The sequence below is a fragment of the Saccoglossus kowalevskii genome, chromosome 9 (genome assembly GCF_978046115.1).
Source record: "Saccoglossus kowalevskii chromosome 9, keSacKowa6.1, whole genome shotgun sequence".
Lineage (NCBI taxonomy): Eukaryota > Metazoa > Hemichordata > Enteropneusta > Harrimaniidae > Saccoglossus > Saccoglossus kowalevskii.
In genome coordinates, this window is record NC_140649.1 from 13081791 (window position 1) to 13101317 (window position 19527).

The window sequence follows — 19527 nt, forward strand, 5'->3', positions numbered from 1 at the left end:
TCAAGGTCTCTTTGGCCAAGACGGACGCTTCTTGTTGTGCCACAGTCATTGCATTTCATTTCCAGGCTTGAAAGTAGTTAGAGTGTCTGCTGATGAAGTGAAATCAGAAGTTTCCAGGAGCTGCAAAAAACCGTGTCACTCTATCGTTTTTGACCCTGCACATTAATGTCACTATATGGCAATTTATATTTAGTGGATCATCCATGTAATGAATGAAATGCTACAGCCCCCTCCCCAAGAAAACTTTACCCACAGACTTTATTGAGCAGAGATTTTCTGCTATAATAATTTAACTGAAAAAAAAATATTTGTTTTACCACCAGCACAACATATATATAGACGTACTGTTGTTATCTGTGAGATTCCCAGTATCTACATACAATAATCAGAGTATGCAAATTTAAATAGATTTCACTTCAGTGTAAACACGCTCTTCAAACAAGTTTCTTTCCATTTGCCCGGGTAAATCAAGGGTTCGTGCAAAAATAACAAATATTTATCATTGTTCTAAAATGACCAAACCTATCGCGAGTGATAATCAGCTAAAAAACTCAACTACCGTGATACATTAGACCTGAGGATGTATTCCATTTATATATGCGGTAAAATCTAGTGAGTTAACTATACATACACCTGCGTCATATTTTAACTCCCATTCCTGTTAGAAAACATCTAAAAATACAGGCGGCGTGATAAACACATTTCTAAAATGATTATCTCAACCGAGATGCACAAAGGCTGGAAATTGATCGTGATTGCCACAATCAGCTCCAAAAGCCCAAACTGTTGTCACATTTTTTGAACAAATCTATGAGTATAATCTTACTGAAGGCAAGATGTTGATCATCGTGTATTTTCAAGGTGAATCTTCCGGCGAATCACTCCACCATCACCTTGAAGTATTTTATTAGGACTATGTGTATGTGACAATGCCCTCACAGATTGGAATCCGCTCCACGCTGCTATTAAAGACGCGCACCACTCTACCATGTAGTGCTAAAGGCTCTGCACGAGCTGCTATGAAACGCCAGTTAAAAAGCCGGTGAAAATATCTAAAAGTAATCCTAAACAACCAAATTTAAATATGTTGCATATGTAGTAATCTTGTTACACTTCAGGGGATTCTCAACAACTATCCCAGAGTACCGTTTTCTGAGAGTTTTTGGCCTTTGTTTTCACCATGAAGGTTGCCAGACTGTGAATCTTTTTGGCGTCGTTATAAAACCAAACCATCTGTATTATTTGCACACATTGTATAACACTTTACGATGTAGCTAGGTCAACTGTATTTGTTTCGTTTCCCCTTTTCTGATCATAATATTTTACCTTGCCAATAAATTTGTTAAATGACTAATGGGCAAAATATCATTTCTTTGAACGTACCATCAATAATGTTGAGTTAAACTCTAATATTAATTATATACACATGTCGGTAACTTTAATCAAATGACATGATCTATACTCTATATTGCAGTATGATACCCTAATAGGAAAATGAAGATTGTAGATAATATCCCAAGGAGTTTTACTAATCAAGGAAATGTAACCAGTATGTACAATGTGTTCCCCCACAACAAGCAAACTTAAATTTGAAATAATTTGCAGCAGAGCAGTCAATGATCCAAAATGAATAAACATCATAGTGAAGAACCCGAAAAATCTGTTTAAGTGCCTCTACTCCTGTGTTTTGGTCTTATCACTGAGGAGGTTAAGTTTGGGCAGGGTAGTATGTTCCTGGATATGCAACATAGAAAAAAGTCAGATAAAACAGTAAGTTACTCATCAAGTGAAAAAAATGTGGTATTCTCTCTGCGTGTCATCTACAATGACAGAGGAGCTGAAAATGTAAACTAACTGTGGTGTTTCGCCATACTCAGGAGGTACCAGTTGCCTAAACACGTCACATAGCATCCTTCCAAGCATCTGTGTCTAGACCCTCCTAAAATCAAATCGTCAGGATTTGGTTACGTTTATGATTGAAAATATGGAATCAATCAATGCCCACAAAAATCTATTGGAGAACATATTATTAAAGTAAGGCGATTATTTTTTAAATACTACATCAGAAACAACAATTCGTTTGTTATCATTAATAATTTGCTGAAAAAATGCAGTGAAATTAAAGCATATAATTGGTCACACTTTTGTATAAATGTATTTACACAAGATAGATTATATTATAAATGCTCTGGAGGGGAACTTTAAAAACAATTTTGTTTGGGTGATAAATCAACAAAATCAAATAAATTTGTTGTAGTTCAAAACCTAGTCAATAAATCAAAGAAACAACAATCGCAAAATAAATATTTAATTGTAGTTTCTAAAAACAGCGGTTTTTAACAAAATACAACTCCCTGTGGGTGGTTATTGTTTGTAAGCAAATACGTAAATGAGTTTTTTATTCACAAATCAAACCGGAATATTGTGTTTTCATGTGATAAAAAAATATACATATTGAAACCCAATCAAATGTGTCAGGCAAACAGCTGCTTAAAATCAAAATCAACCAAATGTAACATGCAAACACTTAATTTAATAAAAAAAACTAAAACTATAGGCAGTAATTGCATGCTTACAAGCTTTGCCATAATAAATAAATTCCACTTCTTTAAAATCTTACTATGGTTTTGATAATAATTTCCATGCATTATTTGATGCTTGCTTCTTTTGTTTGATTAGATATTCTACAGTGGTATACATTACACATACCACCTTTTCAATACATTTTCCTATTCTGGAACTTTATTTTAATGGGATTGTTTTTTCTCATAAGAAAATAGGGCATCGAAAAGTAAAATTTACAACAAAAATAAATACAAATTTAAAGCATCGAAAGTATTCAACATACATACATAATATTTAGAGCATTTTTATATTCTTTTTTTTTAAAAAATGAATAAACATATCGGCCCAAGACAGAAGATGTTCCATCGGTCGAATACTCGCGCAATGTTTTCACGGGAGATGGTGCACTGGAATGGTATGTGGCTAGTCATCTACGCAAATTGCAGTCTATTATGAGGTCTATATTGTGCAGAAATATATCATTGACAGTTTTTAATTTAAACCAGCTTTTTGGTACGAGAAACACCATGGCTATCAGTCTGGAGTCTACCCCATGTACCACCACGATTAAGATCACCTCATTTTTAAAGCTAATTACACGGGCCGTGCTGGAAAGTGTCGATGTAAACGCAGTGAATATTTCCTAGAAAAAAAATCAGCGACTATACTTTAGAACAAATTGTTAATGATAACAATCCCTTCAATATCAAATATTCAAAGAGAAAAATGTTTAATGTTGTTTGGCACAATCTTACATGCATGCATGGTCTTCTTTCAATTTGCACCTTAGCAAGAACAAGCTGTGATTAAGACTGGCAATTATGTGCCCTGCAATCAAATAACCAACCAGTCCTGCAGTGGTCTCAATATATTTCCAAATAAGGCATCATCAGAACCAATAGCTATCCAAAAACCATTTGAGACCATTCAAAGTACTAGGATGCTTATCCTCAATGTCAAGGTACAGATGCAATGATGCCAATGGCTATCCGAAGACAATCTTTAGATTGAAACCATTCAAAGTGCCAGGGTGCTTATCCTCAATACCAAGGTACAGATGTCATGATATAAAATGTCGCCAATATCAATCTCATTTATTAGGCAACTAGTTCTCTCGAAGGTAGTGCAGTCATGGCTATTACCATCAATGCGCTCACTGATGGCTTAGTCTTTTCCACGAAACAAAATGAAATAAAACTAAATCAAATTGTTTTTAACAACATCGAAAATCGCCACGTCATAGAAATAAATTTCTCGAGAATATTTTGTTTTCAGCTCAAAAAATACGAGTAAATAACATGACAGCTCAATAAATAAATACGAGTAACTATAACATGGCATGACAGCCATTTTTGGAATTATTAAACACTGATGGCGCTGTTCATTTTTAAAAGGCATGAACGCCAGGAAATCTCATTTTACCGCCGTTTTGAGCGGCGATTTTTCAACACATGGGATTTATGTTTTTATCCAACTGAGTTCTTGTTACGCGGATGCGTATCTGTGCAGTCACATGTGAACAGGTTTATCATTCTGCCATCTTCGATTCGTCATTTGCACATAGAATTATCTGTAGTAATGGTAAGTACAACTACGTTCTTATTAGCTGTGAGTTTATTTTTTATAACGTTTTGACAATCTTTTACATGTACCGGGTGCACCCAACACCGCGAAAATGTTGTTACTAGTAATATTCGAGTGCTTCTGATACAAAAGTAATATGTCAGTTGGTTTACTTGACCTTCCGGGGGGGGGGGGGTATTGTTGTAAAACAACGACAGTTTCTGATCTCTGATGAGTCGATGGTGCTTGAGGATGGGTCATTGGAAACTCTTGGGGGTTTGGGGGTAGCAGAAAATGCATGCACAAATTTTAATAATATCTGAGAAAATTTCACACTGTGAAATACGAAATGAATAGCGCCATCAGTGTTCAACAATTCCAAAATTACTGTCACGTCATGTCAGCACAAATGAATCGAGCTGCAAAGTAGGCGGAAAATAGGTGGAAACTAAATATTCTCGGCAAATTTATTTCTGTGCCGTGGCGATGTTTGAAGTTGTTCAAAGTTTAGGTTTAATTTCATTTTTTTCACGTTTCGTTTCGTGGAAAAGACTAAGCCCTCACTGATGTCAACTTCAATCTAGCGCTAGTTTCAGTTTTGATCAAGTTATACCGAGAAAACTCGTTCACAGTCTTCTGTGTTAACAGGAAAGAGCTAATTACACAAAATAAAAGTTGCCTATCCTGAAAGTAATATTCTTTATTTGACACAATTTGTTTTACGACTGGCCATTGATCCTGATAAATTACAGGCGAGTACCAGTGTGTTAGCCAGCCACCAGTCAACCCACCACGGACTGGCAACTTTGATTTTGGACAGGCAATTTTTTCTCATTTTGCTGTGTTTCCCTATTGTTCTTTGATAATTTAATCAAAATATATCCAAAACTATCTACATTTGTATGAAGTTGATTTGTTTTGGACTGGCAGTTGCAAATTCCTGGCTAATAGCCTGGCGAGTACTGTTTACCATCCTTAATTATTTTAGAAGTTCCAGAAATATTGCAGAGCATCTCAATTTCATTTGAACCATATGATCTAAATTCAGGAGAGGATGGCTTTGGTAAATTCATTGGTGCAACGATTTGAATTGCTTTTAACATGTCAGACTGAGGCAATCTTTCTTCAAAATTTTGAACAAAGTTGTCTAATAACGTTGCTTTGGAAGAGTAAAACCGCAGATTTGTGTTGTCCTTCCACAAACTCAATGTGATAATTTGAAAGCTATGCAGTTTTAATGTCCATTGTAGCTGCTGGTGAGAATTCAAGAAATCGTTGTAGCCTTCTGGTTGAAATATGAAAAATGGTGAAGCTATCAAATTAAGAAAATGGCAAGGAAATAAAAATAAGTTGACATTTCAGTTATCATACATCTATACTAGCTGGGCTGTCGCCGTTCTGTGCATCACTTTGCAAGCAATACATCATAGCCTTCAACTGAGCACTGACAACCACCTGGTAACAAAATGTCGAGCCACTGAACCAATGCTACCCTGTATACCATTTTAAGTAAATTGGCCATATGTTTTGTTGAATAATGGGAGTATTTAAAAATTTGATTCAGCCTCATTTCAAACTTAACAATTCTTCGCACTCTGTGAGCAGCTTGGGCCGATCTGTAGTTTATGCAATGTGCACTAATTAGAAAGGGGTTGATATACTGCTACAGCATGTTTTCCCACCATAACGGATGCTCCATTCATGAGAGTGGCAAACATATTAGTATTACCTGAAAAACTTTTGCTTCACGAACATTTAGCAGGGCTAAATAAGTATCATTTGCATTACAGCCTTGCAGACCAACAACGTCATAATATTTAACTACAACCTTACCAGCTAGTAAATATCTGATATACAATGACAATAATACAATACACCTGAACAGTTATGTAATAATTAATAATGACGTGAATTCCTTACAACGGTTCACTTTAGAATTAGGATTAGGATTAGAATATTGTTGAGTATATCAGATATACAATCGTATAGTTTAATCCATGGACACAGACATTTCGTTGATAACCCCGGCAACATGATTCCGCACTGATTAAATTTGTAATGACTTCCTCATCTATTACTAACTAAATGCTATTTTGAACGTCATGTATTGAGTAGGGTGGTCATATGATGTATGGTTATCTACACGAAGACTTATCATACCCCTGCATGATCATTAACCAGTTCAAAAATCTATGAAATGGGGCATTTTTTTCAGTATTAAAACTGCCTTCAATTCCTCCCCTCCCTCCTGTTTTTTTATTTTTTGTCTGTGCCGCTTGTGAAGAAATATGTTGTAATGGTGCATGCCGAGTCAAACACCAATACGGCACGTTTATGGGTAAATAAGAGCACATGTGCGCCATATTGATGTCTGAATTGATTGACCTCTACTTACTACACAATTGGGTAGGCTAAATGTTTGTAAAGTTTTGTAATCGATGCTAATGTTAGTTTCGTATTTGGGTAGCTCAATTCTGTATCAAATCAGCTATTCGATCTAATACACACGGAGTAATACAACATTCCTTGATTTTTCATAATAACCCACCTTGTGCAGCAATTTACGAAATGTTTATCATTATGGTTGTAATATTTTATAAACTTACCTCCATTTACATGTTTGAGAACATTAATAAACAGGTTTGTGTTTGGTCTTGTGAAAGTACCTAATTCGTAAATAACAATGACAATCAACTGGTGTCTGGCAAGTATGCCTTTAGCTGGTGTAAACAATGTTTGAAGTTTTGGTCCGTGAATAATTACATGTACAATACAGCTAAATAAGGCATTTAGTAATTTTCTGTGTAGTATTTTGTTTGTAATTCATGCCACGATCATGGTACTCAGAATCACAGGCACTTGGATCGATGAATTTGATGTAAACGTAAGCATGTATGAAAGTTTTGTAATATATTCTTCCATTTAAAGTTAAATTCATCCAATTCAATTGCCAGTGCTCAGTATACATGAATCAGATGTTAATGTGTTTGATTTTCTAACAGCGCCATCTTGACATTAGGTTGCATACTCGTTCGTTTTTATGGTGGCAAATCAAATTATTAGGTCTGTTGATGATTTCATTTCAAGCACAGTACAAAATTGAATAATATGGAGCAGCATTATATTAATAAAAATAAACTCACCTTATTTTTGTAAATTTTCTAAACATTTCCACTGTGCATGGTCATTGCATGAATGCATCACATATCAGATAGCTTGTTGTAGGGTTTAGAATTAATATTCTAGCAGTGTTAATGTTTGTGTATTACTACGAAGCGTTATGTTAGGTCAAAAATATATATATTAAGTGTTTTATTTTGGGGAGGGTCTTTCAGATTTGTGTTATATACGCTGAATAACTTTGTTGTATCCTTTTTACCACGTCATTTCCAAACTTTCATGGTATGAGAAAAAAAGAATTTCTTAGAATTAGAATAACTTTGTTTTTGATATACGCCTAAATTATTATTTTTTTTCTTTGCTTTCTAGGTTATTGGGGCTAGAAGATTGTTTTCTTTTTGTACTTAAGCAACACTGATTTAATTTTATGGATGACATCCTCTGGAGACCCAAAAACTAATGCGAGAGGGCGAAAAAAAAAATCCTGCTAAATCCACAGAACTCTCGCTGGCCGACGTCAATTGCGTACCAGTCAACAACAATCCCTGCGTTTTTTTCTCTGAACTTTTATGCTCACGTATTTTGGTGGAATTCCCGGCAACGCAATACGCATGTGCAAAAGATCATTTACGACAAAATTGGCACGTTTGGAGGTAGTCCAAAACGAGTTTTACGACAAGCCGGCGCTTTGCGACAATATGAGTCGGCAAGTTCTGGACAGAAAACCGATATGTGGAGACTCGTCGTCGGATTTTTTTTTTTTTTTAGAACAGGCGAAAACTAATGCGCGCGCGAATGTCATGCATAAAATTAAGTCGGTGTGGCCTTATGTATACATGAGTATTTCTCCCAACAGTTTTTTTTTTTAAGAGACTTGGTCTCATTTGTTTACTCGAACCAGGCTCTTGTTCGGGCCACACACGGCCAAACAATCTGATATTCAATACCAGACATTTAAACACTAGCAATAAAACGTCCATTGCTATCACTTATAACGTTACAGTTTGTGTTTCTCTATATTATATTACAACTAAATCACTCTAAGAGAAGTGGTAATCATTTAATTACTAACAATTAATGACAATTACAATCACATACAATATACCAATTTGCGACACACTGGAAGGACTGGAATGCGTCATTGTGAACAAAATTAACACAACCAAGCAAACAGATGGGTCAACATGAGAGAACGAAAATGTTAACACTACTTATGAAGGGTTCTCAAACCTCGTCAGTAGTGTGGCAAATGACAGTGGGAAAACAAAGGTAGAATAATCAATATTCAAATGAATTCAGCTGGGTACGTAATGGTAGATTGTTCCACTCTACGTCTTTGCTATGGAGCACATCTGTATACAACGAGTGTCAGTATGTTTGGTGGCGCAAAGTGCTTAGCAACAGGAAATGTGTTTATTAGTGACAAAAAACAAAAACTCGAGTTCGGTTCCCAGGCGGCGTTTAGTTTCCGCAACAAGTAATAAGATACCGCGTAAAACTGCACTTGAGTCTACAAGGAATGGTGCCCGTTTGTACGTTGTTACTATTAGGTATGATGATATGCACTAAATGGTCAGGTAAATCAGTGTACCGTCTGTAATAAAGGCGACGCAAACAAATGTCATTTCCATTTTGACGTGGCTAGGGGTGGTAGACCAAGTCAGACCTGGTACCCTAGCTGAAGTATACCTTTTCAAAAAAGCCTCTAAACACGTACTTATTTTTGTGGAATTATACTCCTTTTCAAGTGAAGAAACTTAAAATTATACCCTATATACATACTAAACTCATACTGTTTCCAAGTTGAGGCAACATGAATTCATGTCACTGTCACTGTCGCGCAGTAGTCGTGAACTATTCGTGAACTGTTCAACCATCAACGCGCGAGGTATGCATACCGTGTCAGTGGGAATGTAGCAAGGCTGACACTTGCACGATTTTGTGGCACGCAGTGCGCAAACTAGTCGTAAACTGGCGCACTTCACTTTGCCATGGCACAACGAGTTCACGACTACTGCGCGACAATGGCGCTTGCGTCAGTGCAGGGGTATATATATAGGGCTTCTTGGACATTGCTAGCCATTCCAGCGAAGAGCTAACTTGCCTAAAACAAAGCCAATTCAAAATGACTTCCTGAACTCATCATGTTTTTATGCAGAGTCGACGCTCACAGCCCAAATTTCTGCACGTCTCTGCCACAACAAATTCGACTACTTCGCATGTCGTAGTTCTGTTGATCTCGCGAAACAGTCTCCTCTGGTTTTCTATATTTTCTGTTTGACTGCCGCAACCAATGCTCGCTGTTTCCTTGGTCCGAGACGATTGAATAGTTTTCTTTGTTATTTTGGTTGGAGTGACTGTATTCATTGTATTCATAACGTGAACAACCAACACATTCAGGTTGTCAGTTCATTTAGAATAAATTTGCACACATTATGTTAATATAATTTATTTTGTGACGTCAGCATCAACTATGAATTATTTATATCAACTAGGAACGGAAACAGTCCCTTGTAGCCTGTTGACATAGGCTGAATGATTAGCTATTTTTCGTTGTCCAATTATTTTTTAAATCTTGGTTTAAAAAAATCCATTTTTTTCTTAACATTGTGTTCTATAACATTTTTCTCATAACAGTAACGCACAGAAGAATGCTATTTCATTTTTCTATTGGAAAACTCTATGATTGTACTCAATAAACGAATGAACAATGTTATACTATTTATGAACAACTAAAAAATTATCAGTTAGCAAACCCCGCGAATTAAAGAATGACCACGTTGTGGCGCTATTTAATAAACAAATTGACATACTCCAATCTTCAACATTCAAAATAGACCCAAAATATTGTAATCAATTTTGGGCAATCGTAATGAATTCAAATACACGTTTGGCCGTCATTTATGGTTCAATGCTCCTGCTCAAATTGACATACGCAAATTAATTACAATCGGGATAATGTATTTAAAATTCAGAATTTATTTGCTGTAGAATATTCGAAAATAGAAAAAAATGTCATATTGATTTTCTAAGTTGTACAAAAACGGTTTCTGAGCTCGCCTGACTTGCCATTTACCACGGATTATTAAAGTTACTAGTGACGAGTGACAGTATTATACTTACTTAGTTGGTTGTTTTATTATCGGACTTGGCGTCTGATCAGATCTAGTGAATTTCAAATTGAAATGTGAATAAGAGTTGCAGTCCTTCACATTTCACGAAACCCGCACCACTTCACCACCACCCTATGACTGGAAATGCATTGTTTTTAGTATAATGCCTGACATATTTGTGAAGAATTCAATATTAGGATTGAAATAGAAGGGCATGCAATTTTGGACAAACCGCTAGGCTGGTTGGCGATCCGTTCCGCTCAAAAAACAAACATGTTTTCTGCTGTTGTCATGGTAGGACATGAACATAAAGCTTTTCCCATCACCATGAAACTCTACTGGAACATACCATTTCGCCACAGGTTTCACAGGAAATATTTTTCTTAATTTCTGGTGATACAATAATACATACATACATACAGTCTCTTGCCTGTTTTGACTCCCGTGTGCGAAGCACAAAAGGGAGTCTTTGTAGCTACCCTGTCTGTATATTATCACTTTTTTTTGTTGCACCGTTATCTCAAGAACCACTAATGAAACTTGGTACATAGATGCTCTGGGATAATGCGCAGAGTTGATTAGGTTTTGGTAAAAATCCATGAATAATAATTACCCAATTTGCATAATAATTAGCTGATTTTTAGCTGTTCCATGACTGTTCCATTGATATTTAAGAACCACTTATTGGATTTTGATGAAACTTGGCACATGAATGCTTTGAACTAATGTGCAGATTTGATTAGTTTCAGATGGATTAGTTTTAAAAATCTGTTTATATTATTTACCTAATTTGGATAATGATTAATCAATGTTTGGCTTTTCCACTGATATTTCAAGTTCTAATCATAACATTTCAATAAAACTCGGTACATATATGTCATATGACACTTCACATACCTGATAGCTTTTCGGGTAATATCAGGTTATATTAATTACCTAATTTGCATAATTAATTAATTCTCAGCTTTTGATATTTCAAGTAGTAATGGTAACATTTCAATGAAACCTGGTACATAGTCACTTGAGAACTGTGCTGAGTTTTGGGGTAAGTATTTGTGTATATTAATCACCTTATTAGCATAATTAGTTAATTTTCAGCTTTTCGCCTGATATCTCAAGTACTAATCACATTTCAATGAGACTTGCGACATAGATCTTCTAGGACTATGCAGAGATCTGATTAATTTTGGGGTAAATAAGTGTGCATATTAATTACCTAATTTGCATAATTAGTTAATTTTTCGCTGTTCCATGGCTGTTGTACTGATGTCTAAAGAACCACTCATTGGATTTTAATGACACTTTTAAAGAGTACTCAACATCACATTTCAATGAACCTAGGACTATACAACATATTAGTTTTTGGTAAATATTTATGCTTCCTAATCACCTATTTAACATAATTAATTAATACTGGTATCTCAAGTACTGATCATCACATTTGAATAAAATTTGGTACATAAATGCTCTAGGACAATACACAGCCTGATTAATTTTGGGTTAAAATCCGTTCATATTAATTCTCTAATTAGCATAATAATTAATATTTTTTGGTTTTAATCACATTTCAATAAAACTCGGTACATAAATATAACATTACGCAGATCTTATTACTTTTACATTGTGCAGACCTTATCAGTTTTACACTTAAATCTGTTCCGATTAGTTATCTTATTTGCATAATCTTTTCCATCAATATCTCAAGTTCCAGTAATTTTGAATTATTTGTTTATGTGTCTTCAATACTTTCAGCACACGGGAGTTCTTTCTAAGCTTTTTTTGATTGTAATTATAATTTATTCATTGGTGGTAAATCTGCTTTTGCAATTTACACACTCCCATGTTATTTTATATTTTGAAAAAAAAGCAAAAAATAAAAAAAGTCAATGTAGGTAAGTCTAGTGATACAACTGTGACAATACCCTAATGTCTAAAAATAATAAATACAAATCACGCGTTCGACCTTCCTGTCAAAAATTGCGTGCCTTTTGTTCACAAACTAATGCCCCAATTTTATAGAAAATTTTAAACTTACGATTCCACGTCACAGTATTATTCACCTTAAACAATTTTAAGCAGATGAATGGTGCAAAAGTAGGGGAGAGAACGAGCAATAATTACGGCTCAGTTGGACTTCATTGGCTCCGATATCGCGAACAGTTACTCCCCAACTCTTTAATAATAAACTGTAGTTGTAGTACATCATGTACAACACAATATTCATTCAAACTACCCAAAGTTTGTTTTAATTTTTCAAACACTCATTTCAATGGCATCCCGGTTTTCATGAGTTGAAAAACAATATTTTGTTCTTAATACCTTTTACGTAAGATGGTAATAAAGGTATTAAATTTCGAATGTAGTAAAGTGAACGACTCAGCCAACGAACCAATCAGTGACGTTGAATATTCCCTGGCAAATACGGATAATAGAAATCGACAACATTGGAACATGAAAGAGTCAATCGTTTACTTGTCAGGAAGGCAGAAAATGACATTTTGACCACACTACACATGGAGTGCACACGAGGTGTTTGCTTCATTGATATTAATTTGAACAGCAGGAACATTAAAAAACACATACAAATATACTGATTCCAACTTCACAAACAAACGCAATAAATGAAGTGAAATTAGTAAATATCATATTTGTTTTAAAGTTTATAACAGTTGGGACCATATCTTAAAACTATTGTTCATATCGCCTGAACCATCATCGACCGTGTTTGAAACATCTCTGGTTACCGGGTCATGACTTCTCAGTGAAGACAAAGACAAGTTTTACCTGATAGTATAGAATGCCGTAAATGAGACGTTCCCTCTATAGTTTGTGAACGGTTTCTTTTGTATTTCCTTCATTGATCATTTGTTTGTGCCGACTAAATTTCCATAAATTTTCTAAAGTCGTGTTTTCTGTTGTGTAAATGCATTTGAGTTAACACAAATTAAATAGAATATGGTGGGGTAGTTTGGAAAAATGAAACATTGTTCCCAAAATCAAACCCCTGGATTTGTGTAGAGCTGTTTGCGTTTCGGGTCTTCGCCTTTCAAAACGGTGTCACCTTTCCGGACGGTGTTTACTACATGGACGTTTAAAAATTCAAACAAATTTAGCGACTTGATGATTCCCCCCCCCTTTTTTTAAATGGCGCATCGACTACATTAAAACAGATGCACTTCCATCTGTTTTAATGGAGAATACATGGTACGGCACTGCTCCTTATTGCAGAATTTTCAAACTTAGTATGCACTTTGAACTTTATAGAACCCTAATGCGTCAAGACGCACGTTTTCTGTCAGATCTTACTCAAAATGGCCGACTGGTGGCCAATTACTTTGAGTGAATTCTGTTTTGGAGCCATACCTTTGACGTTTCTTGACTTTTTGTGTTCAAACTATATATATTTCCTTATAAATACACGCATTGGCCACTTCCTTATAGGATACTTCAAGGTTATATGGGACAGGCGATGAGCTGGAACATTATTCCTTAATAATTCTGAGATGCTGAAATCCAAAGCGGGCAAGACACACAGATTGAACTCACAGTGCCGCCATCTTCATTGGCCTTTATTAGCATATCAACTCAGGAATCATTTACATCGATTAGAGTCAAGTACAAATGTACAAGTATAAGATTAATACACTACGCTACAGTAAATGCGAATTATCTATTGACAAGCTGAACAAATAAAACAATGTGTATTTATAAGCAGTAACGCGCCTACTATTTCTCTATGGGACAAAACTATGAGAGAATGTTTTAAAAGAATAATTCGCAAAGTAGTTTTACACCCCCCCCCCATTAACATTGGTCAAATTGACGAGTTTATCCAGGTTTTACTAGCGTTTGTCTGATTAGCCAAAACAAAAAATTGATAAATTTACTGTATGTTTGTGTTTCTGATTCATCAGTATATACATTTATAGTTGAATTATCAAATAAGTTCTAAAACTAATATAGATTGTTACTATGGTTACGGCACATGACGTTACAACTAATATGAATTGTTAGTAGTTATGGGTTTGTCACAAAAGGTTGCAACTGATATTTGTATTGTTTAGAGGTTTTGTAAATTGAAAATGCAGTAAAAAGTTAGAATACATGAGCATCATGTGGGAGCGAATACGCAGTAACAACTTTGGCTTTTGTGTTCAAAAAGTTACTAAATTAGTTTGTCACACGTTGGATTATATTGGGAAATGACTAGTTATCATAGAATAACAACGACACACGCACAGTTCAGTTTTATCCTACTAATAATGTTATGGGTCACTTATTTGCCACGCGGTGTATAAATAATGCTTGTTACCACTCAAACCAATATGTTGCCATCAAACTGATCAGCACGGTGGTCACTGCATCGGTTGCTATGTTTACCGCTGTTTGAATGAAACAAAAAGAAGATTGTTAGAAACCACAAATTGTTGCAGATAACAAAACTTATGCATGTAAATAAGCATATGATTGGATCGTGACTTACCACGGTCACGGGCAGGCTTATCAGTATCAGGACCAACGACTGGACAGTATCTATTGTTAAATATTTCGTCATGGTTGTTCACACAGTTGTCGATACCATCACAAGTGAGATCATTGATGATACAATAGTTATTACCACAATCAAACATTCCCTGGTTGGCGCATTCTGAATTATTATCTGAATAAATGAACATATTGCAAATATCAAGACTAATAAAGATAATATGTAAAATTAGGTAAATAAAGTGTTTTAGATAGTTCATATTAATTCCACAACGCCGCGCTGCGGCTTGCGAGTCTCAAAACAAATTGGTCAACAGCAACCTTTTACATTGTATCGTTTACTAATGAGACACAACAATACTCACATTTAACTGCTGTGAAGATTAACGAAAATCCCCTTGAAGTGATGGCTTCATCAGTAACCATTCGTACCATTACTTTGTCCGATGTTGACTCGTGATAGTACCCTTCAATTATATCTATTGTACAAGCCCTCAGTAACAACTTTGATAAATAACTGTCACCATCACGAATTTCAATATAGTCAACACAAGTTGTATCATCAAAGTATTCCAAATCTATGTATTCATACTATTAAAAACAAACATTCGTATAAATGACTATGTGCAGCATCACTGAAAGTAACTGTCCAACTTCATAAACATTGTAGGCATCTATAAAATGATATCTGTCGTTTCCTTTACATTGCATCAAAGGAAATTGATCGTTTGACAGTTACTTGTGTTAGTCGCGTGCATGATCTCATCAAAGGTATCACAGGATTTTCCAAATTTGGCATAATTGTTTGTTTACAATTTTACCAGTTCTACTCTGCCATACCAATGTGATCGTAACAACAAATAAGTGTCGGATGGTCACAACACGAAATTGCAAGCAGTTGTCATATTTCAGATCGAAACCTACCACAATAACGCCTTTGATATGTTATGCCAAATCTTAGAAACTACCATTTAATGAAACCACGATACAGATTGTTATCATATCTGGTTTGAAAGATGTAAATGTGAGTGTGTTTTTTTTACGGGACAGTCGGAGAACAGCTTGTGTGTACGTGTGCTAAGGCCACCCTGTTGTCAGTCCTGAGCAATCGTTATATGTGCGCGTGTATATCGTCATTAATTCGTGACAATTAATAATTGCAAAAAAGTGGCAATTCTTGTAAATTAACACGTACAACAGTAATAGTTCTACCTGGATTATTAATTTGAATTCTCTACTTGGTGCTTCCAGAATTACAGAACACTGAAAATTATTTCGGTAAGTAGCATATCTCTGTGATTCAAGGCGACCGCCATAGCTCACAATACTTTCACCACAGTTATCTTCTAAGTATTCTGAAATTGAAAATATTGTAATATATCTCATTCTCACATATTTTCTGTTATTATAAACATAATTGGTGTCGGTTGCCCTTTACGTATTACTAGTATGTTGATTGTGTGTGTAACCCATAGTTACGCTGCATTTCGGCCCCTGGTTACGCCAGCTTGTATTCCCATAGTATGTGTGCACTGGTGCATACACGTAATTGGTTAGAGTTGCATGCCACCCTCACTGTTGGTGGTGTCAATGACTTTTGTTGGCTGTAAGCCGACCTCTTTTGCGGGAACCTTTGTTGTGAGTGTAATGCAGTGGGGATATTGTCGCACCTGTGCTACTGTGTGCTATACTCTTTTCTTGGATATGTGATTATTTAGAGGTTGATTTGGAAAGTAGTTTTTATGACATTTTTATGAGCATTACTTGTGTTGTAATTTACTGTGTATTACGGAACGAGGTAGTTGTTTTTGGGGTGTACATGGCTGAGAGCGAAAAGGGCTCTCTCTCTCCTGGCGCCGAGCGGTTAACGTTACTGGGCACATTGGCAGCAAGCTGCAATTCTTGGAAGAAAAGAGAAAGAAGTAGGAAGCGGAACGTGAAACACTGTTGTTACGGTGCCTCGTTGGTCAGCTAGATCAACCCGTGACCGAAATTTTATCGCAGCTGGTAGGTGAACTATTACTGCTCGGAAAGGGGCCCCGAAGCATCTTTGACTGCAATCAAACGTTGAACAATTATCACGTGAACTTTTGTTGCATCAAAACTTTGTGATTTACATCATTGTGGCCTTTTGTGGGCAGTGAAAGCACTTTTTCCCTGTCTTATGTACTTTTTTGTGCGTGGCCGCCGAGATTGCGTCTTTTCCCCGTTGCACGCCTGTTGAATTTTCCTAATTTTCCCGTGCGTTGCCTGGGCCGTTTTGACCGCCGCTTGTGGTCGTTATCAAAGGTAGTTCTCTACCACTTGCGCATTTTGTATTAGGTCTTTGCACTGTGTTGTTTCCACTGCTTTTTTTTTGGCGAGATTCGTTTTGGTCACTCTTTTGAGAAACCACGGCGAGTTTCCTCGTTTGGCGGCGTATTTGGGGCAGCGGCGCACTCTCTTTGGTAGATTAGTTAAGCTGTTTAGATAGTCGTATTTTGTGATTAGTGCCGTGAGGTGATTTTACTGATTTTATTGTGACGTTGTGCGTTTTGATCATTGTATTTACCCCGCATTGTTTGTGTGCGGTTTTTGGTATATGCATGTGTGTTTATACCGAGTTAGTGAGTTAGTAATTGCTCTGTGGACGTTGTTAACTTTTTATCCATCCACACGTCATGCTTCTTATATAGCGTGGAACTGGTGTGGGCGGCATTTATTGCTTTGTTTAAGGTATTTTATTTGTATAGCAGTTAGGCATTTTACTGTGTTTGGCTTGAGTGTTAGGCACTGTCAGATTAATTTGGTTACTCATTAGGCAAGTTCCTAGCTAGTTAATGTTATGCAATTTAAGGCGCCACTGGGTTAATTTGGTCAGCCTGTCGGGTTGATTTATTTTGATCATTGACCTGGTTTAATTGCCAGGTGCCGTTAGGTTAATATTGTATACCACTTAATAGTAGGCTTTACTTCATTGTGTTATGTGGCGAGGTTCATATGGACGTTATTGCATTAAATTGACAGTATACCTGTCTCTGTTTATCACCAAACATATAAATATATGTGTTGGCTGAATTGTTGGGTTGACTGACTCATTCCCCGACTGTATCTACATACAAACTTCTCTACTCCGGACCCTCAAGTCTGTCCTTGGTACGCGAGACAGCCCCTGTGATTGTGAGGAGGAAGACGACTAGCGGTATCCTGCGAAGATTATTTAGACTGTGAACGGAAGCTTCATCATCTGCCTCGCCCGTCTGAGTCCCATGAATGCCGGAGAGCGGGGGTAGCATGTGTTTTATTGAAAAATCTGAAAATGCACAGTTTAAATTGAAAACAGTTATAATATATTATAAAACCCCCGTATCTTCAATCAAAATATTAGAGTTATTTAGTATTTTTGGAAATAGAATTTTTAAGTAATTATAACACTCTTTGTTACAAATTAAGCACATTGTAAACACAAACAAATACATGTAAATGTGTTCACAGATGGGTAATTAAAGTGTTTATTGATATGACATAATACAAACAACTCCATGCCAGCAGTACTAGTGGAAAAAATACTGGGGTTTGATATCATTTTTTTCGTCATAGTTATTATTTTTCTGCTAAAGCCTCAATGTTGAAAGTCATATAATCTATCTATGATGATTCCAACAGACCTGTGCGAATTTGCGAATATTCCCTTATTAATTATAGATGTCATAAATACAATACACTACGAAAACTAATATTGGAAATTATAATTTAGGATTGCTACTTCTTTTGTGAGAAATGTTTTGTAAACGACGTTTTCCCATGATGAACACTATTATATATATTGCGTAGCTGGTTCAAGCGGCTGGTAACTTGTGTCATGTGCATAGTAATTCAACGATTGGAGTATACTATTAGGAGCATTAGAACAGGTGGCACGACCCTGAAAAATAACAACAACAACTTGGAACTAATGCCTTTTAGATTTTCCTAGGGAGACAGAAAACGGAAGCTGACGCAAATAAACTTGAAGGTGTGCTTGCTCCCTGACAAAACGTGTAGAACGTAAATTTGCAGCTCTGTACTGGATGTGCATTTGTTGCAGAATAAATCTAAACACGTAGCCTGGGTTAAAATATCTTGCCTTGTACAGTTAGCTATGTTACAGTTTTGTTGATATAACAACAAAATTGTTTCTCACCTGTTGCTTCACTTTTGTACGACATCTGCAACAATATGAACAGCAGTAAAGTCACTTTTCGACCAGTTATTACAGCCATGTCTCCCACAAGTGTCGCAGAAACAAATACTTTCAAAGAACAGCAACCAGCCTTTCTAGAAATTAACAACTATATTGTGTACGTTCCTAAGCAACGACCCCGGTTATTTATTCATCAGTGCAACAGTATTCCATTGAACGTGTAGGAATGTTTATAAACTATGTCCAGAACGAGGCAATCCTTTCTTTACTCTGATCGTCACAAGTAAGCGGGTTTTTCTTACTTTTCAAAAAGAGTTTTACAATTAAGATGGCTGTCCATGGATACGCCTACGTCGTGTGCTGAAGAAACACTCTCATTGATTCACAGACTGTCCTTAACGATCATTAATTTCTTAAGAATCATATATTTGCCTGTTGTTTGTTTATTAGATGAAATGGCACTGCACCATTCACACGCTCTTTAAAAGTCGAAAACCTTTGTGGATTTATCTATATCGT

At 36.0% G+C, this 19527-nt stretch overlaps 1 protein-coding gene across 1 annotated transcript; it reads right to left on the bottom strand.

Annotated features, from left to right (window-relative positions):
* Window positions 1-13897: 13897 nt before the first annotated feature.
* Window positions 13898-19180, bottom strand: LOC102807985 (bone morphogenetic protein 1 homolog). Its single transcript, XM_006811567.3, has 5 exons — window positions 19009-19180; window positions 16059-16201; window positions 15212-15437; window positions 14845-15021; window positions 13898-14743 (listed from the first exon to the last, which is right to left on the bottom strand). The coding sequence occupies exons 1-5, from the start codon at window positions 19085-19087 to the stop codon at window positions 14670-14672; spliced, it is 699 nt and encodes a 232-aa protein (XP_006811630.1). The 5' UTR covers window positions 19088-19180; the 3' UTR covers window positions 13898-14669.
* Window positions 19181-19527: the final 347 nt, after the last annotated feature.